The sequence below is a fragment of the Drosophila willistoni genome, chromosome 3R, assembly GCF_018902025.1.
Source record: "Drosophila willistoni isolate 14030-0811.24 chromosome 3R, UCI_dwil_1.1, whole genome shotgun sequence".
NCBI classification, from domain to species: Eukaryota; Metazoa; Arthropoda; class Insecta; order Diptera; family Drosophilidae; genus Drosophila; species Drosophila willistoni.
In genome coordinates, this window is record NC_061086.1 from 13,720,861 (window position 1) to 13,742,552 (window position 21,692).

At 38.7% G+C, this 21,692-nt stretch overlaps 2 protein-coding genes across 7 annotated transcripts; one reads left to right on the forward strand and one right to left on the reverse strand.

The window, feature by feature from the left end:
* Positions 1-4,374: 4,374 nt before the first annotated feature.
* On the forward strand, positions 4,375-5,064 carry LOC6650952 (uncharacterized protein PB18E9.04c). The gene is made up of 2 exons (XM_002073835.2): positions 4,375-4,474; positions 4,550-5,064. The coding sequence occupies exons 1-2, from the start codon at positions 4,375-4,377 to the stop codon at positions 5,062-5,064; spliced, it is 615 nt and encodes a 204-aa protein (XP_002073871.2).
* Positions 5,065-13,166: 8,102 nt separating this feature from the next.
* Positions 13,167-20,698, reverse strand: LOC6650953 (glutamine--fructose-6-phosphate aminotransferase [isomerizing] 2). Of its 6 annotated transcripts, none has more exons than XM_015176747.3 (10): positions 20,517-20,698; positions 17,944-18,007; positions 17,227-17,424; positions 16,850-17,163; positions 16,637-16,778; positions 16,388-16,414; positions 16,119-16,142; positions 14,845-14,966; positions 13,950-14,789; positions 13,167-13,886 (listed from the first exon to the last, which is right to left on the reverse strand). In XM_015176747.3, the coding sequence occupies exons 2-10, from the start codon at positions 17,948-17,950 to the stop codon at positions 13,512-13,514; spliced, it is 2,049 nt and encodes a 682-aa protein (XP_015032233.1). In that variant the 5' UTR covers positions 17,951-18,007; positions 20,517-20,698; the 3' UTR covers positions 13,167-13,511. The 6 variants fall into 6 exon arrangements, with proteins under 6 accessions (XP_015032233.1, XP_015032230.1, XP_015032231.1 ...); XM_015176744.3 differs by having other exon boundaries at positions 14,845-15,002; XM_015176745.3 differs by lacking the exon at positions 16,388-16,414.
* Positions 20,699-21,692: the final 994 nt, after the last annotated feature.

Genomic DNA, 21,692 nt, shown 5'->3' on the forward strand with positions numbered 1-21,692 from the left:
CATGCCCAAATCGTCCTCAATTTTCCTCTATCGAGACTCAATCGTGCACGATATATTCATTGATTATGTCAGGAAAATAAGTTTGCTTTTGGAACATTATTGGTTCCATTCACAACAACAAAAAGTCAACTTGTCAAAATGTTCGAAAGCACTTAAAACTTTTACGCAGCTTGTTGTTTTCTTGTTTGTACGTAGTTGGCAACATTATGGCATTTTTCCACTACATCGACAACTACGTAGCGGACCCAAGTCCAGTTCCAGTTCCACTCCTAATTCCCACTCTCGGACCCACTTTTAGTCCCAGTCCCCCGCATAAGAGATTGAAGGACTACCGTCTCTTCGGGTTGTCACTGCTGTGCCAATTTCGCACTTTCCTTTTCGTAGCCACAGCGGCAGCAAAAATACATTGAAATAGGATGCGTTAAAGAATACTTGAACTGCCGGCCAGTTCCAGAGAGGAGTTCGGTGTCCGGACGAACAAGGCAACGAGGGTCCAAGCCTCAAGCACTAGTGTCAAAGTCAGACGAAGTCTTGGCATTTATGCTGGCAACCAGCCATGAGTTGAGTCTCAGTCTGAACTGAACTGGCCTGGCCTGTCCTAGTCTGCTCTTTTTTCCGTTTTTTTTTTTTTTTCATCCTGGTAACAAGGCAATTGAATGGCATTTTTTCAATAAGTTGTGAGCCGCAGCCGGTCGAAAGCGGAATATGAAAACTAGCAGGCAAAACTTGGCAACTTTTCCGATTACGTTATTTGTAAAATTTTGTAACATCATTGTGTGCTGTTTTGACTTTCGTCTTTTATACTTTCTCATTCTCTCTCTCTCTCTCTTTCTATTTCTTTCTCTTTCTGGTATCCCAGCATTCTTTGTCAGCTGTAAGTAAGCGGCAAAGAGTTGAGCCCCGATAATTTGAGTTAGCAATCAAAACTTTATACGTGAATATTCAATGTGTAACAACTGCGTTTGTTTCTATGTCCCTTTCGACTACCGGCTGCACTTACACATTGCAACGGCTATGCGATTTACAGGACCAGAGTGCTGTAATTTGGATTTACTGAAGCATTTTATAGAAATATAAAAAAGCTTTCAAGCAACTCTTCTATTATAGACAGACGAAGACAAACCAGGTCGTTAATATATTTAAATAATTAAAGTTTATCTTAGAATAGCTAATTCAATTTTCATAAAATGTCCCTAATATTATTTAAGTAACTTTGAAAACACTTTCTTCTGCTGCCCTGTGCACATTTGAATCCGCTCCATGATTTTGCCAGCATTTCTGTTCTGTGTATGGGAAAAGAGACATGTGTTGGCCAAACGGATAACTGGCATTCACCTTTATGTCTACGGATGTGAAGGAATGTTCAATTGATGTCTTAATTGACTTCTGCCAATCACATGACATTGGATTAATTCCGTTCACACAGATAATGTATCTGTCTACATACGAAGCATCTGTTATTAATTATGAGTATTTGCTTTTGAGTGTTCATTGCCCCATGTGTTTTCAAAGTGCTTATTCAAAAGGTATTTGATAATCTTCTTAGAGCGTTTTGTGTATTGTTGTCTTTGTTTCGGGTTAAATCAAAGTAAATCACCTGCCTACTCTATGCCAATGATGTGATAGAAATGGCTTAAGAATTTCTGAGGAAGAAATTTCAAGCCTACCACACTACTCGAACTGAGAAGGGTGCCTAAATGGCATATCCTTAAAATTCAGGCAGTCCAATAATTTATGCTGGCATTTTTTGACGCCATCTTCTCAAGCAATGTGTAGTAACCCTTGTCTTGAGGTTGAGCAATAAAATGAAATATTTATGAGTTAACATTATGGGATTTGTTTTTACCCGACCCGCCACCGTCCAATTTCCATGCCAGTACATGGAAAACGTACTAGGCGATAGGATACGCCGAGAGGAGCCGAGAAGAGTCTATGGTTTGCTGCTGCTCCTGATTCCCCGGACGGACGGTGAAAGCCTAGTTGCGGTTTGCTGCTTGGTTAACATTGGCCGCATCGGTTTATTTATTGCATTCGAGGCGTTAACACGAAAGCATTTTGCGGAAATGGAAACTAAATAGTCGTGGCTAAATTATTAAATGCCCACACCAGCAATCGGGGCGGAAACGGAGTGGTAGTAGCCATCGTTTTTCTTTACGAGTCAAAGTGTTGCCTATAAAAATTTACTGTTATTGACGGTACACGCACACACCCACACACATACGCACATCCGCACATACATCCCCGATACACTCGTAGTTACATACACTCACATGTTGTTTGCATAAATGAATGCAAACATATAATTCTGGCAGCAGCCAAATAAATAAATACACAACGCATCACCCAAATACTCCCCCACTCCTCCTTTACATCCATGAATAGCCGGCAAGTGTTTGGCAATACTTTGAATATTTAACTCGTACCAGTTCTCTGTCTCTATTTGGTGTTCTTGGTGGATTTGCTCACACTAGAGAGAGAGCTTATGATGTAACGATTTATGGCCGGCTCATCGGGATGAGCACAAACGCAAACATTGGGCTGTCATAAAGTATAAAACTACTTCTTATGTATCTATCTGGCCATTGAATATAGTATAGAGTACATATTTATATATGTATATTGGCAAATCACAACTTGGGGGAAGCATTCAAAATGCTTACATAAATACACGAGGCCTATTTATCAAAAACTTTTACCTAATGAGATGTAAATTACATCATTCTCTAGCATTGACCCAAAACAATTTCCTTCAGCTACATATTACTGTTAGTTGGACGTGTAAATTAAAATTTAATTTAACAAATATCACTTCAAATTTCAACAACAAACTAACAAACAACCAGTTGAAGAACTACTTAATATCACACAAAGATTAAATATTGATTGCATGAAATGAAATCAATTTCGTCTACAAATTGGTTTGACTTTGATCACAACTCGTTGACTGTGTCATTCAATTATAATATCTTGAGAAACAGGAAAATGTATTATGGAATATTAATTATGATCGTTTTTAGCACCACATTGTCTGACTATGCTTTAGTAGCAATTTTGTTATACACCTACCAAGAACGTTACTCAATGGGAAATTTGTCAGCAATAAAAAAAGAATATATTTCATATTAAACATTAAACTAATATATAATATATAAATAATATAAATGCTGTATTTATAAATAACTTTTTAAAGATAAATCAAATAATAAAGTGTGGTTAAATATTTGGAAATAATTATTTATGTTATTAATCAAGGGTATACAAACTTTTATATAAATAAAATTAGGTCAGTCATTTGAGTTTTGATTGGAAATTTATATTTGAGACAGAAGCTTAACTAAGTAACAAAGGCAAGGTTAAATCAATTGATTAGTCAGCAATATGGGATGGAAATTTAGTATAAACAATAAGCAAACTCGTTAAAATTTGGAAAATTAATAATATTTTCGAATAACCGCTAAGTCATTTTTCGTTCTAATTTGTAAAAGTTAATTTTTATTTATTGTTAGCTAAAAAAAAATGCAACTCCTTTGACCAAAAAATGTTCTATTTGTTAAAGTTAAAGAACTGCAAATATTTTTTGAAGCTAGCTGCAACTATTGTTTAAATTTATTGACCAACAAATCATTGCGAATTGCTTGTCAAGTGGGAAGTGGAAGCTGCATGGAATAGGAAGCTGAATTGTTGCCTTGGCATGTTCTTTTGTTATGAATCGAAAGACGGAAACTTAAAATTGGAGCACAAAGTATGAAGCATTATCTAGTGGGAGATAGTGACACTTATGTATGTAGTTCTTTTTAAATAGATTTTGATGGACATACAAAAATATGTTGGATAATAAAATTTAACGCATATATTTTGCTAACTAGTCATTTAATTTTTAATCTATATTAAATAGTTTGTAATATTTTTTGCATGTTTAATAAATGCATATATGTATGTACGTATGTTTAGGCAATTTGAGACATTAACATCTTTTAGAGTTTAGCCAAAGAGCACACAAAATTCTCTCTTTTGATTGTTAATTCGAGTACCTGTCAGATCATAAACTACTTGATTTAGCAATAAATTATTGAAGGCAATGCTTACTTATCACTTACCACTCTGGCTCTGCCAATGTGGGGTGGCCTTATCCAGGGGCAGACTGGCATCATAGCATACTGGCATAATGTTTGCAAACCACTCGAGCGTTAGATTCGGATATATGTATGTATACGAAGTGCTAGATGAGCAAAGCAAAACGCACAATAATCATAAAGTGACAACTTAAACAGCTGAGCCATCTTCCGACGATACTACTGAGACTGAAACTGAGACCTCGTGTATAAAAGTAAGCGTCGTGACGCGGCGGCCAGTCATAACGTGGACGCAGACAACATGCTTAGAACTATTCCAATTTTGGCGCTCTTAATTTGTGGCGCAGCTGTAGTGGCCGATGCTAAGCCCATCTTCATCAAGGTGTTTGCACCAACGGGTGGTAATTAAACGAATAAAAAGTGAGAGTGACCCTTGGAAATTGAAAGCTCTGTGGATTATTTTTTAGGTTATTCAGGCAGCAGCAGCAGCAGCTATCAATCCACAGCGACAGCCTCGCCCATTAATACACAGCTCATCTCGAATCTGATATCGCAGAAAATTCAAATTCTGAATAGCGTGCTACAGGCCAAATCATCGGGCGGTGGCTTTGGATTTGGATTTAATAAGTTTGTCACCTTCTCGAGCACAACCACAACTACGGAAAAGCCAGTCACTCACCACACCACAGAGGTAAACACAGATTTTACTCCGGATGATCTATCGACTACTTCTACAACTACAACTACTCAAACTGTCTATACGACAACAACAGAAGGTGCAATTGAAACGCCGAAGCCTACAATACATCCCGACCGCCCAGTCACGACCTCAACGCCGTCAGTGATTCCAACAAGAAGCACCACCACCATAACACCCACACTGATTCCGACGACAACGGGATCAAGTAATGGATACTCCTACCAGACACCTAGTCCCAGACCGGCCACTAGTACCGTCAGCACTTACTACTTGCCCTCTGCTCTTGCCTAAATATGTACTAACCACTCGCCACTTATCCATGTAAAGATCATATTTCCTAGGTTAGTCTAAGGCCATAAACTCTGTTTGACCAACTTTGCTTAGTAAGCAACATATATTTCGCCTCAAGTAAAATTAAATCGCTTTTTGTAGAATTAAATCTGTGTATTTGGTGATAATTAGAATATTTTTCCATCTTCCACCGCTGTGTTTCATCTGTGTGTCTGTTGCGGAAGTGTTTCAAAACGAGTCAAAGTGACAATGGTTACCTCTGTTGCTGCTTCTTTTTTTGTTTCGTCATTGTCTGGACTGTATATTTCCCTCTCATTGGTGGCTGATTAGCATTAAAAACCGGTTTCGTTTCGAAGAGATTTAACCAAAAATGAAATACTAACTCTCTGTGTATTGACTAAAGAAACAACAACTAGCTAAAAGTCTAACTCGTGCACTAATTCTATGTGATCTGCTGTGAATAAAAGGTACCATATTTCAAGGTTAAGAACCGGCAGAGCAACTTAGAATTAAATTTGCAATCATTAAATCTTTTAGTGTGTATTTTAAGAACACACTTAAACATAAACACCTATGTAACATAGGTGTCCATATATCAAATGGTATCTTCTTGTGCCATTTGAAGCAAAAAGCGGGATTAAAAACGTTTTCGGCTTACTCTTAAGAATAGTTAAAACAAAACGTGGTTGTAAATTAATAGGCAATTAATTCTTAATGACTCTATTTCTTTTGCTTAGCATCAGCTCAACTGTTTCAACGGTTTAAATGAATTTATGTTTGAATATTTTATGTTGAGTTTTTCCCCGAAATATTATCACTTATTTTATTTTTATATTCTCAATATGAAGGCTGCTTTTAAAGCAACACTAGCTAAATAATAATTATTTATATTTGGAACCACATGTCGTATGAGCGATATTTAGTTTTATTTTGCTTCAAAAAGATGTCAGCAAAGGCAAACACACTAAATCTTTTAAATGGTTTAAATCAACAATCTATCATAAATCGAAATTTATTGCCCTTTAAGTAATTTCCAGCATTCAACTGATTGCGAGTGCTTGAATCAATTTCAGTTCGAAGTATGAAAAATGTGTCTGTATTTCAGAAAGAGATGCAAGATGGTAACTGGGAGCAATCCTCTTCTCCACTTGAGATTTTTAAAAATATGAAACCATTAGATAGACATAATGTTGTCTGGTATTGGCAAACTGACAGGCATCGTCCACACGTGTCGAAGTAATTGAGTCGAGTGTCAAGTTCATCGGACTTGCAAGTAAACAAACGGAAATATGCTCGTCCTTTGGTGAAGTAGTGACCTTCAGCGGCACGTGGCTGCCAGCCAACCAACCCACTTGCCGGAGTAGTATACATAGTTGGGTTGACGCACTGCGTCTGCCATTGCCATCGCCACAGCCGCAGTCACTGCCATTTCCATTGGTATTGCCGCCTTGTCCATTAAGGGGAATTGTTTCGCTTAAATGTGTTTCGATGTGGGTTTTTATGCGCACTCAATTTACGATGGCCGTAAACTAAGTACAATTACAGGAGCGCTCCTTGCCTGGTATAAATATTTTATGACTTAAAACTGCCTCCGTCTGGGTTTGGGGCCAAGTATGAAGATCCGCCCATTTATATGTATGTATGTGTATATGTCGGTCGCAAATGTACTATACTTGTACAAATGCAATCTAGCCAGACAAAAACTTTCACTTTCTCCCCAATGAAATGTCTGATGGATCGTCTATTATCATGGCCTTCTATGTTGCCTAAGGGTAATCTGATTTATGTTAAAATCTACTTTTTGTCCTAATAAATCTATTTAATGTTGTACAACCCTAGAGAATAAGTGACAACAGTATTAAATTCAGTACTCTTGTTGTTTTCATAGCTTATCATAACTCACTCAAGGGCCCAGTGGATGATGATACGCAACTTGTGAACGTTTATTTTTATGTTTGGGCATGTGTTTCTATGTGTATTTTTAAACAAAAAGGCTAAAGAATTTGTTGGCCTAAAAGTATGCAACAATAAATAAAATAATTGATGAACTTTTTAAAGGCACAACAGACACAGCAGACAATGAATGAATGGGCTTAGAATCACAAGTGCAGAGAGACATAAAAGTATTTATTGATTTGATATAGATTTTACAAATACAATATTCATTTATCGCAGTTATACATAACGTTATATTGGCATATACAATGTTCTGCTTTTGTCTGTTTGGTTGTATGATGAAGTAGTTTTTTATATTTTTCTTTTTTTTTTTTTGTTTACCGAAAATTTCTCAATTTTTCTCGATTTCGTCTTTTTTTTGTTTTTTGTTGCGCAACTTGCTGGGAGTAGTCTCATAATGAAATTCATGGTTAGTGCTGTGGCATCATGTGTCGAAAGTTATTTGTCAGTCGCATGCGTTTCCACCAACAGAGAGGAGGGACTGTATGTATGGGAATGCTGGCAAAAGAAAATATTGCCAGTGGGATATGTGTGTGTGGGTGAAGTGACACCGACTGCCTGGTTGCCTGGCAAAAATGTAAAATTTTCAAAAGATATGCAACAGCACGTAGCCACATAAATATGTTTGCATTCGGTTCCGTCCGGTGTCCTAGGTGTACACGGTACGTCCATTTTGCCACCAATACACTCACACACACACACACACATACACACATGCATGTGTGAGTAAATACAAACAAGTGGAGCGAACCCCAAGAGAGCAACGGTAACCGGCTTTGACTTTCCACCCACACGCACAGACACGCAACGAGCAGGATTGCGAACTCTCATATGCCATGGTCTGGCTTCGTTCATTAGTTCGTCGAAATATTAGCGGCAACGTGGCGTATGAGCGACATTATTCCTTTACTCTGTTGCCGATGCAGTCTCATCATTGTCTACGTACTATATTGGTAGTTCTCTGCTCCCACACACACACACACACACACACACACACACCTACTCGTGTACCCACTCAGAGTGCCAGTGGCAGTCACAGCTGCTATAGGATACCTAGCGAGCGGATTCTTTGTCTGATTCTTCAATTGTCTACCTCGAAGGGAGGCTTGGAATATTTTAATATTTTGTTCGTTCCTCTTGTATTTTTAGCTCACTTTGCCGTTTTGCGTTCAGCGGTGGGGGGAACGTGGAATTCCGTTGGAATTGCAAATAATCAGCATGTGCGTCCTCCAAAGTGAAAAACAGACAGTAGAGGAGATTCGTGTTAAAAGCGCTTCTTGCAGATGCTGGGTGTTATGTGTGTGTGCAGACTTGTCTTCGTATGGGCCCGTATGAAGAGATTCATGACAGAGAAAAACTGAATTTTTGTTATCCATTTTAAAGTGGCTTGGTAGGATTTCAATCACATCGATGAACGGAAATCGAGTAACCAGCTGCACCGTCAATTTTGCTTTGCTTGTGTGGAAGCTTTTTCATTATTTCCACCTGTCGCAGGAAGTGGGCCTAAATATAGCTGTCTTCTTCTCCTATTCCTTGCCTATTACTCGGTAGTGTTATGAATAATATCACAAGCCATAACAATTATCGTTTGAATTGCTTTGTTTTGTTTTTGTTTTGATTTGTTTTTATTGTAAAACTTTCTATTCCCAGGTGACATAAACAAATTCAGTCAAACATACAGTATTCTAGTTTCGTTTTGTCCTGATCCCTAAGAAGAACACACACTGACACACAGCCCTGTCTCCATTCTTGCCCCATGCTCGCATATTCATTCAGTTTCGGCCAAGTCCGCACGCGGCATTGCAAAAGTTATTTTGGAATGAACTTTACCAACTTTTTTGTTGCATATTTAAAACGGGTTTACCCTCAGCTTTCATAGCCCGGCCAAATGAAATGAGATAACTTTGCAAATATATTCAATTATCTTTTCTCCAGAGATAATTCTAGAGTGCTGTCCGAAGTTTTGAGACCCCACCCCCTTTTGTGGGCGTTGTTGAGCTGTAAGTGGCGCAAAAGCATTTGTCATTGTCCCCTTAAAAAATACTCACCTGCAAAAAAAGAGTGGATAACTAGTGAGCAAAAAAGGAGAAGAGAACAGAGTAGTATGTGTCGAGTGTAATTTGCAGAATGGAGACTATTGTAATCGTCGGAGGAGCCCTCTCAATCGGCATCAACTGTTCGCACCAACTGAGTGACTGAACTGACACTTCAGTGTTTGTCTTTGACATGGAGCAAATTCCCAGATACAAATCCTCAAGAGAGCCCAATGAAGCATTAGCCCGGGCGTAAATCCTGGGCTCCATTTGATACCAATCAAAGGCATCAATCGACACTGCCACGCCCAATGTCTCATGCCTCACATCCCAATACCAATGCCAAGTTCATGTCTCAGTCAATTGAGTGTCGGGTGCTGAAGCGGAAACTCGACAAACGTTCGATTTCGGATGGTTTGTGATTTATTTGAGACCAGCAAGTTGTAGTTTTTGTGGTCTGTCTCTAAGTAATAACGTAAATCGAAACTGCTTTTATTTTTTTTTTTGTTTGGCCAATGACAACAACAACAAGAGAAAGACCAATAATTCGCAATTGTTTATGTTGTAGTGAGGATTCTAAGTTAAGCGCACAGTCAGCTAAATATTTATGGTCCTTACTTATGGCATCTAAACGTCCTTTGGGTGGAGAATCCCTATTTCCGGTTCTCTTTTCCTTGTAATAATCAGAGTATTCAAATATATGCCACATTGATTACTGATCTGCTTGTCAAGGGGTAACACGTACCTACCTTTAGTGCACGGAAATGTAAAAGTAAAATAATTGAGCATACATTAAAAATTGTTAGACGACTGGCCATAAGCCGGATATGCAATGCAGCTCCTAATGAGGCAATTGAAGAAATAACCAAAACGTGCCATCGACCACGATGACGACGACAACGACAACCTCTGCCAGGTAGTAAATGTGGCAAGAATATGAGGCAGTCACAGACACAGAATCGAGAGCAATGCCAATGACAAGGACGAGATAAAAAGTTTCTTATGTTATTACCTGAACGTGTTTTTATAACAGTTTCACAAGTTTTCGCACGTCGGGAAATGCATAAACATGTTTCCATTTCATATTCGCTGCGAGCGAGCGGGACATTAAAACAAGCCAACCAACCAACCAACCAGCCGCTAGTCTACAGAGCGGAAACGGAAACGGCAGCTCAAAGTTGCAGCTCAAAGTTTCTTATTTGACGGCAGATGGACCCGGACCCGGACCGAACTTGGACTGCTGGCAAGGGGGCAGGAATCGCAACAATTTAACCGGAATGTTTTACAGTCATGAATTTATTTCAACTGCTTGCCGACTGCTGGGATTGAGACTGTGGGACTCTGTTGGAGGAGCTTGCGGCTTTGAAAACTTTTACTATACATAGGTACGTACTCTGTGTGCTTCACTGTGCTGTGCTGACATACCGTAAGTCCGACGGTCTCAAAGCAATCCTTAAGCAATTGGCAGATGGTTTTGCACATAGTTGCCCCCAATGGCAGTCATGTGGCAGGTTGCTGGAGGCTGCTGGTTGGTGGCAGGTGGCAGGCAGTGATAATAAATATTCGAAAATCGCGCAATTCAATTTCGCCCGCACACACATATGTTTGAATGCCAACAAATCCACTGACAGCTTAACCCTTATCCAAGTTTTGGCATATATCCCTTGATAGGCGATGAGTCAATTAAATCTAAAAGTGAGGAAAACAAACAAAAAAAACACACAGTAGTTACATTTTAATTAAGAATTTCCATTAAAATTCTATTACCCTTTAAAACGTTGAGCATGTTGGAAAAGTAAAGTCAAATTCATAGCAGCATAACGTACGTAAAAGATACAATTTTTTAGTAGACAATTTCTACTATCTCTAGATAGAAATCTAAGAAATTTACCCGTTGCTGCTTTGCATTTATATGGTTCGTTGACAAAAGAACTTCAATCGCTTTATGTGAGAAAATTCAATTAATTTTTTTTTGGCAAAGTGCTTGGGTTGTCTCCGCTGGCGACGACAGTGGGGATGAATGGAATGGCGATTCTGATTGCATTTTTAAAGGGTGGCTTAATAAACACAATTTCGCTAAAATGTCTGAAGCTGTTGTGCCTTCACGATACATATAAATACTCGTATATAACAACTACATATCGTGTAAGAGGAAAACAATACACTTAACTGGCGGCGGCGGCGGCGTCTGTTAGCCGCTGCTGCCAATGAAAACATCAACCCAAATATTTTGAGCTTCTTTTGGCTCTTGAGTAAAGAGAATGCTGCCTGGCTGCCGGCCTTCCTGGGTGCTTTTCCCGGGGCTGTGTCTGGCTAAGATCCAAGTGTGCCTGTCTGTACATCCCGCAGCCTTTAATCTAGATTAAGCACCCTACGGAAGCTGAATGGGAAATAATAAGAACATTGCCGAGCATGTTCAATTCAATGAAAGTTGTCTGTGCTGCTTTTTACCTGTGCTTGAGCACCTGCCCACAGACAGAGAGGGACAGAGTGCGAGCGAGAGAGACGGCTATGGGTAGAAGTATGTTTGGTTTGGCAATGTCGACGACTTAGCAGTGCCCATTTATATATTTTCCATTTATTCGTTAGTGTTTGTTTTGGATTTGGTCGTGCTACTGACTTTTTTGGGGGGACCCAAAAGTGTAGACCGCCTTAAAGTCATAACCTTTTAGTGCTGATACCACCGCAGTTTCCAATAAAATGACGGTCGTTTTCTTTTGCCACCGGCTCGCATTTATCCCTAGAGCGACTGGAAAATCGCGACGCACCAACACAACAACAACAACAACAAGAACATCAACATCTTGTTTCTTGGCATCCGCTTAGGGTCTACCCCACATTTTTATGTATTTTGTTTTGTGGCACACATTTCGTTAGAGCATTTCGTTTTTATGTAATCCAATTTAAAGTTACATTTCATTAAAGATTACGTCCGACACATAATAGGCAAAAAAAATGTAGGTACACTCAAGCTTTAACACGGTCTCAATTTTCACAAAAAAAAAAAGATTTTTTCTGATTACTTATTCGACATTCAAATATGCTATGCAGAATACACTTTAGCATACAAAAAAAGGGAAATTGTTTTATTTTTTATTGTCGAAGGATGTCAGCACAAAAATGTTCAACTAAAGGTGAATATTTAACATATGTTTTTAATTACAATAAAGTTTTTATAAACTTTTGTGTGGTTAAACTTTATTATTCAATGATCTCTGTTTCCAAACAATTCCATTTAATTGTTTCAGTGGCTATTTTAAAGTAAAATGTCAAAGTAACAATATATTTTATTCAATTGGGTTTGAAATGTTAGACCTTTCCAATTTATATAATAATGCGAAAATGTTTCCTACACAAATAATATTTTTAATTCTATAGAGTATCTGTAGCATCTATTCTAACTTAGTCAATACTTTAGTTATTATAATATTCTTTAATACCTCCAATCGCATTTCCATATACATATTCTCTCAATATTTGTTTATCAATTTAAAACATTTCACTTTCTTCTTTTCAAAATCTTCTTTTATAATTCGTTGAGAATTCAAATGTTTGGTCCATGTGTGCAAATTTTTGGTCCACTCTTTTCAAAGCAATATATTCTCTCAATATTTGTTTATCAAATTTCAATTGTTTCATCACTTTCTTCTATTCAAAATCTTCCTTTATACCTTGCAAACAATATACTAAAATAAAATAGAGTCTTCAAATATTCGTTCAGACTTCAAATGTTAGGTCCATGTGTTCAAAAAGGGTTCTCTTTCATTTGCCCACAACCTGGGAATTAGCTACGAGTTCTAAGCCATAATGAGTCTGAGTAGTATGATTTTGAAACAACAGACTGTTTCCATTTGATAGCCAGGCTCCGCAATACTCGTATGGACAAATTAAGACGACATTGCGAAACATTTGAATACTAATCACCATTAAAGAGTTTAAATGTATTTACATATACTCGAAATGATTTCTTTTGCTTTGTGCAAAATGCCACTGACTGCAGAGTGAATAAAAAAGTTATTTTATGAGGGAATAATACCTGTTTAAGAGTCACATTTCTCTGCCTTTTGAGTTGACTCTTGGCCATAATACACGTATTTAAGAACAAACTTCAACTTATATAACAAAAATTTCAATTTAATAAGTGATTTGCATCTTGATGGGCGCACGGGTACACGTAAAAGTGTACTTATTGTACATACATATGTATATATGCAAATAAAAATTTAGTTATATGCGTATACTCCCACACATTGGGCGTACATACATACTCATGTGTGGATATATATAGTGTGTGTGTAAGTGTTAAGGCCTAATATGTATAGAGATTATCATGGAATGTATCCAAACAGCCGCCAAGTACGGTGGTGTTCGCATTATAAAAACATGTTCAGAGACTCGGATGCCTATGTCGAAAGTAAGGCTATGGAAAGAAAGGAAGCAGTCGTCTCATAACCCATATTACTCGACCGTCACCGACTTGGCCAAGTTACGTGGGCAGTCAACATCACAGCCACGGAGTACGGCAATGTGGTAGGATAGCAGCTGCATGGGAATAACTGTCAGAATTCCCTGTAGACAGTCAACGGTGCGGGGAATCTCCAAGTGACGTGATGAGAATGCCTTTGTCTCCTCGTCTCCCTCTTCGCAAATAATCACAGGGCATCCCTTGCGTGAGGTAACCTGCTGAAGAGCATTCATGCATTTGACATAAACAGGATCGCGCAATACGATCATTAGCACTGGCATAGAATCATCGACAAGAGCAAGGGGTCCATGCTTCAGCTCTCCGGCCATAATTCCCTCACTGTGCATGTAGGTCAACTCTTTTACTTTCTGTAAGTTGACAGAAATAAGGTAATTAATGAATGCTCTCTTAATGCAGTCATGACGACTTACCAAAGCTCCTTCCAGACATGTGGCGAAATTGTAGCCACGACCCATAATCAGCAGAGACTTGTGCTGATACAGATCCTTTGCCAACTCTTGAACCTTTGAGTCCAACTTTAGGACTTCGCGAATCTGATCTGCCAGCTTGGACAAGGCCTGAAGAATCTCCAGGCGACGAGTTTGAAGCGATAACCTATCCTCGGACATGACCAATGCGAACATAACCAACGAAATGAACTGTGAAGTGTAAGCCTTAGTTGAGGCAACACCGATTTCTGGCCCAGCATTGATATGGACTCCGCAATGTGATTCGCGACAGATACTGCTGCCCACCGTGTTGGTAATGCCCACAATAAGGGCTCCCCGCTGTTTGCAGTATCGCAGGGCCATCAATGTGTCGGCTGTCTCGCCAGACTGTGAGATGAAGAAGCAAACATCATCACGGAAAATAGGTGTATTACGATCAAGAAAATCGGAGGCAAGCTCCACCATGACTGGCAATTCAGTCAGTTCTTCGAGCAGCTGTCTGGTAGCCACTGCACTGTGATACGATGTGCCGCAACCAATTAACATAAGGCGGCGACAGCGCTTAATCTCAGGAATGTAGTCCTTGATGCCACCCAAGACAATGGCGTTGCCATCAAAGCGGACACGGCCACGCATGGTGTTGACCACAGAGTCGGGTTGCTCGAAAATCTCCTTTTGCATGAAGTAGTCATAGTTGCCCTTCATGATCTGTTGGATCTCCATTTTGAGGGTGGTGATCTCACGTGCATGTGGGTCATCCAGACTCTTCTTCAAGCGATGAATGCTTAGGGTTCCATCACGTACAGCGGCGACATCATCGTCCTGAAATATATATTGCATTTTAGACTTGATCTGGTCTTAAACGAAACTGACTTACCTCGAGGTAAATAACACGATTCGTGTGCTCGATAACAGCTGAGGCATCTGAGGCAAAGAAATATTCCACTTCCTTCTCTTCGAGGGGCATAAATTCAGATGTACTGTCCGAACGGGGCAAAACTGGCAATTCACGAGTTTGTCCATGTGGACGCAATTCTGTTTTGTTAATTTTGTCATTGGATGGCGTTTGATGGCATCATGGTTGGACGATTTATGGGCAAGTGAAACGCGCCACGAGTTAAGAGTGCAATTGCATTGTCAGTGATTGGTGAATTTCGATGGCATTTTTGGTCCATGGCACCAGCACAAATGCGAACGGCAAAAACAGGACACCACGACATGCACGAGGCAAAGGCAAAGCGTTCAATGGACAAAGTGTGTGCATGTGTTTTGTATGTGTATATTGACGTGTGATGCAAGTGTGGGTGTCCGAAATTTATGAAAAGAATTAACAAAGAGTTTTTGAGGAAACGAAAAAAAACAAAATACCATTAAAAATAAATATGGAGATATAAACATCGACATCATATAACCAATTAGCTTCTAATGCAATGCAGATTTCGTTAACCCTCAACCCAGCTCCATCAAATTGATATCAGAAGCGTTTTTACCATTATTATTATGCAATTTGAGCATTGCAAATTCAGAGTATTTGCCTAATCTAAACTCAAAGAGAAACACGCACATATTTGGATTTACGCCAAAAATACCAATCGAATATTAAATGAAAACACAATTCCATTGCATTGCAATTAGAAACTGTTTGCCCATGGCTAAGACTGCAACTAAAAGATTAGTTTAGTTGAGCATATGTTATTCACTTTACTTATCCAAGTGTTTGTCTTTGTTGACTTAACTTTAAATTCGTAAAGAAAAGACATATTTACTTAGGGTAAAGCGAAATTTACTTTGAAGCATTTAAAAATATTAAATGCTGAATGTAGCGCATAGTTGTATAAATATTTATTAAAATTTCATGAGGAAATTATAAATTAAATATATTTCGGAATTTGACGCAGCAAATGCAATGAATGAAATGAATATTTTATGACAAATGCGCTTTTCTCTATCGATTAAATTCAATTGAAAATTTAAAATATTCCTGAACAAGCTGTACAATTTCGACAATTAGAATATCTACGACAATTTGTAGCTCACACTTCACAGTGTGGCCAAGAACATAAATGGACCAAAACCAAAACCAAGAACAAGCAAGCAAAATATGTGTCTAGATACCGTGTAATCAATATGTATATTTAAAGTTGTAATTACCTTGAGGCTTGCCGGAGTCGACGTCTAGACGAAGTACAAGAGAACGGAAACATTGTGTGAGTGACATTTGATTGAAAGAAGTTTTCTTATATGTTATTAGGCAAAAGTAACTGGGATTCAAGTGACAAATTAGATAAGTTAGTGAGTAATTAGAAGTGGAAGACAAGCATTGATTAGTTTAGTTTACAAATATACATAAATAACCAACCAACCACCAAAGCCTAGTTAAGTTATCCCATATGCTAAACGATTGGGTCATTTAAGACTACCTTGGTCAGAGATTGGCGTCTTGTCATCTAAAGGAAAACATCATCAAGACAAATGTTGACATCGGCGATAGGTGGACATAACAATAGTGTAGAAGAGTGTGTCAGAGGAGCAGAGCAACGGACACAGGCAACACAAATACAGTTATTTACATAGAGAAGGATAAATAGAGAGAGAAAGGTAGAAGACAAAGGACACGTCGTGGATGAAGAGAGGAAAAAGTCACAGAAAATTAAGGGGAAAAAACTTACCTTTGCCATACAAAATGGGAATATGATCGGTGGCCAGACGAGTCTTTGTCTTAATACCAACCAAAAGGGGAGAGCTTCTGCGCGAGGCAACACATTCACCGGGGAAATACTTGGACTTTACGGCAATGGCAAATGCGCCTTCCTGTAAGTAATCAGCAATCGGAATTAAGTGCTTAGTAGCCTGATAACCGCCTATCAGTTAAATGCACTTACCACTTGTAGAATGGCCTGCTCGACGAGTTCCCGGAACGAGTAATTTGGATGCTTTTTCCACAAGTGATGGACAAGCTTGGCAAACACTTCAGTGTCTGTGTCCGATTCGAATTCGTAGCCTCTCTTGGCCAAGAAGGTCTTCACATCATTGTAGTTGGTGATAATGCCATTGTGGACTACAACGAACGCATTGGTATCATCGGAGCGGTGTGGATGAGAGTTCCTTTCACAGGGCACACCGTGAGTTGCCCAACGTGTGTGGGCAATACCCACATGCGTCATCACTGGGTCACTGTACTCGCTACCGCTAAAAACTGTGGAGATTCGTTAAAAACTGTTTAACAAACGGCAGGGTAGAAGAGTTTTCAGCTACTTACGCTCTTGAATGGCATCCTCTAGCACCTTGACCTTGCCAGTGCGCTTAACCATTACAATATTCTTGTTATCAGGTGAGTCGATGGCCACGCCAGTGGAGTCATAACCACGGTATTCCAATCGCTTAAGCCCTGTCACCAAAAGATCCAACACTTCCTGGCGAGACTTGGGCGTCAGGTAATTTAGATATGCAAAAATTCCTATACAAACAAAAGAAAAGGGCAAGGTAGGGCAATAAGTGGCAACGGTTAACTGTTACATTTCAATTGTGTAACACACACACACACCCTCAAGGAGAGTTGTGTGGAGTGTGTTGGGGTTTAAGAGAAAAGATAAACAAGCAACAAACATATTTTGCAAGAGTCAAAACCAATTGAGCCAAAGCCCGACCAGTTATGAGGAAATCTGCATGCGAATCGACAAACCAGTTTACACATGGAACTTGCCATCGAATGCAGCCAACAGGCTTGGCTCTGTGGGCGATCATTTGAAGTTATTTTTGGAGCCGACTGTGGAGAAAGGCCATCGACGTCCAAAAACCGAAATTGCGCAATAGCTCCAAAAGGCGAGAAATACCATAATGGCATAATTAAAATGCGAGAACGCATTCATATGCATAAATTTTAATTCTTGCTATCCACATCGCGATCATTGACCCAGCGATGAGTTGCGAATTAACCTTTTTGTGTTTTATTTTATCATTCAAAAGCAAGACTTACCACACATTGTTATTCCAAAAGATCACTCAATTTAGATGTAAGTTACGTCGTTTTGTTTTAATTTCTGAAATTAAAAGGTTTAACACAATTATATATATTGGTTTTTGATTTGAATTGATTCCAATAAAAATATACACATGTAATACATTGTATTTCAGCGACTTTTTCAAAAGTAATAACTTTAAAGTATACTGTGGGTTTGAGTGTCTAGCAAGTCTCTGTTTACTCGCTGTTATAAGTATTGTTTTTATCAAGTCTTGGGTTTCCATGTTTTCTGGTTTTCCCCTCTCTCTCACCCACCAGACCGTCATGGTCTCCATCTACTTCCGTTGCGGGTGCTACCGTTTCACCGTCCCCGTATCTCAGTTTCTAAAATGATTGCTTTGCTCAGTTTAGTTTACACAAATGGCAATTTCTTGTATTCAACATTCTCGGTTTGTTTTTGTTTTTTGCTATTCTTATGTGTTCTAGTTCAGCTAAGTATGTATGTCTCGGCGAGGAGAAATAAAACAAAAATACACTTCCACACACGCACTTACGATAGATCTCATAGAAAGAATGAAACTCTGAGTTGGAATTCTCTGTACCCACTTTTAAATAGGCGCAACAAATTGTACATTTTTTTTCTTTTTTATCATTTAGCGTAGAACGTGTTTTGTCTCGGTGTTCTGGTCAACTTTGGGTGTAGCACGTACTTGGCGTCCAAGAAGGAAAGATGATAATAGTTTTTGAATGGTGACATAACATTAGGTACGTTTTTATATTGTTTGTTGTTGTTGTTGTTGTTGTCTTTGATTTGAAAAGAAAACCATTACGTCTTCACCTCACGCCTGTTGAACTGTTGTGTTGGGCATTACAATTCATTGAGCATTGCCGGCCGGTCAAACTGAATACCGCTACTCACTTGATAAATTCAGTTTCTATTCACAACTGCGTCCCAAACATAATCACGTTGCTTGATTGTCGCACTAGAATTGTAAACAAACTCAAGCGAAATCATAGTTAATGAGTCAGTTAATTTGTGTAGGGAAAGAAGAGAGTGGCAGACGGGAACTCACAAAAAACAAAAAAAACCCCAAGAGAGGCACCTTATCTATAAACGAATGAGCACAAGCAAACAAAGTGGCCATAGAGCGGTCTTTTCTCTTTTTTCGAAATGCAGAACTAATATCAGGTAATAAAAAAATTGTATTCAAATGCCAATAAAGTGCATTAATTTGTTATCAGCTCTAGACAATTGGCCAATAAGAAACATCATAAATCCTTAAACAAAGTCATACATTTATTACAAATAGTTATTGTAAAACTGTTGAGATAGTCTCAAATGGTTGTTTCTATCGGGCATAGACATATTGTCATCGGAAATTGTATAACCACCACTACATCAGATTGTATGGGAAATTCTTGGAAATACATTTTATCTCATAAAGTGGAACCTAGTTCATGGTTATCAGCCCATTACCTTTCCCTCGACTTCTCAAAAAAAACTATATATAAATAATTATTATTGTGAGTAGAATCGATAAAAGATAAGAATATATATTGAATCGTAATTAATAATTTTCTCTAAAGGCGGAAAATTGGCAATAGTCTTAGCGGCAAATCGAGCTGGAAATAGGTCGGGCAAATAAAGTAACCGCGATTCCTGACATTTTAGACTGCACCGTGCCAAAAGCAAAAGTTGTTGTGAGTTCGATTTGTTGCCTCAACCGAAGTTTTTTCTTGTTGGTATAGGCCAACAACTGTTTGTTTTTTTTGTCGGGATACACAATTGCGGCCTTTTGCATTTAGGCACCGTCACTTGACCGTTTGGTTTGGGGTGTGTTACATTGGGTTTTGGGTCTATGTAATTTTTGGCAATTGAAGTCAGTGGAGCGCCATTTTCGTTTTTCTTTTTTTTTTTGGGTCGCCATTTTTGAAGTGGCACTTGCAACTTGTTTGGTGTTTGCCTTTTTGCATGCGTGTGTTTGTGATTCGCACGGGCAATCAGCGGGAGGGACGACTGAATTGCTAACCGAACAGGTATTTTATGTAAGACGGGGGCTAACCGAAATTTAACCGCAATATTTGGTATTTCTGTTGGGTCTCTGTGTGTTGTTGTTGTTGTTGTTTTGTATTGTTATTGTGTGTGTTTGTGTATGCGAGTGTGTTGCCCCAGAGAGGGTTTTTTTAATTTTGATGTTGTTGTTTTTGCTTGTTTTTGTTTTTTTTTTTCTTTGTTGTAGTATATTATTATTTAATTCAATTAGAGTTTGCTGCGCTGGCACTGGCACTGGCACCGGCAAAACCCCACCAACATCAGTGGCACCACCACCACTTTACCACTCGACCGAATCCCGGGGCTTTGAATTGGCATACCGTCGCGCAGTCGTTTCGCTTTGTGCATCGGTAATCCGCCGAGTTGGCTTAAATTGGCATCCACAATTTGCACTACTTTAAACAAGGGTTCACTTTTATAAAACTTTGCCTCTACTCTTTAGCTGATTTAGCTGCGTCTGATTTACTCTAGTTACTACCACAGAGAGCACAAAAATTTTCTGGAATAATACCAAACGACCCAGTCTCAGACTCACACAATTAGCGTTGCACACAGTCTGTGTTGACTTTTAATTGCTCGAGTTGACTTGTTGTTGTTGGTGGTTTTGGTGTTGGGTCTTGTCTTTCGCTTGGCAATGGCAACTGGTTATGTGCTTGCTTTGAATCCGGATCTGGCCAACTTCACTGTCGATTCAACACTGAGCTCACTTCAAAAAGCAGCAAGCACTAAATGCGCCGCTTTTATAGGCCAAAGACAGCGGCAACGCCACTGCCGACGGCAACGATCGTGAATGTTAAAGAATCCGAGACACTCTAACACTCTTTGGGTATTGGCCGAGAGCGAATCTACCACCGCCATTGGGGAGCCAACGCTGTTACCGTCGCGTAGCTTCGCTGCCGCAGTCAACATTGACGACGCAGTCGTCGTCAGAGAGCCATTGATCGTGCTCTTCTCATGTAAGAGTTTAAGGGCGGCGGCAACTTCATAATTGGATCGATTTAGATGACATTGATATGTTTGTTTTCTAACGTTTGTTAAAATACAAATATAACGCATACGCCGTGTTGTATCCAAAAGATCTATATTAGCAAGAGTGAATTTCCTTTTGGCCATTTAGTCCAGATTTAGACTTTGCCATGGCAGCAAGATCACAAATGCCAATTAGCGAGGCGAAAAGAAATTGAAATTCAAGTAGAGCCAGCAACAAAAAACTTGTTTTGCCACCAGCCGATTTAATCGACTGAACTCTAGCATTTAGCATATTTTTGATATTATTTCTTTTTTTTTTATTTTTAAGTTCTGTCTTTTTTTTTGTTTCTTTTTTCTCTTGTTTAATTAAAATATTTCATAAAATCTGAGCTTTGGCTTCAAAATAGACATCGTTCAATTGATTTATTTATATACATACATTGAGCCTAAAAGGCATTTAAAAATGCATTTTTAATTAATCAATTTACAAAAACTGATAAAAAGCCATCGTCAACAACAAAAGGAATAAAAAAAACACAGTGAAAAATATTATTTGAGTTTCACACAATGTCGCGTAATTTGTTTAACTCACATTATTCATAATTGTTTTTGTACAATGCATACAAAAAGGCCACCACATACCTACTTATGTCCTGTTTCGCTTACAATGATGTGTCAATTTTTCACATCCGATATTAACTTAATGCATAAAATGTTAGCATAACAAAACAAAACATGAATC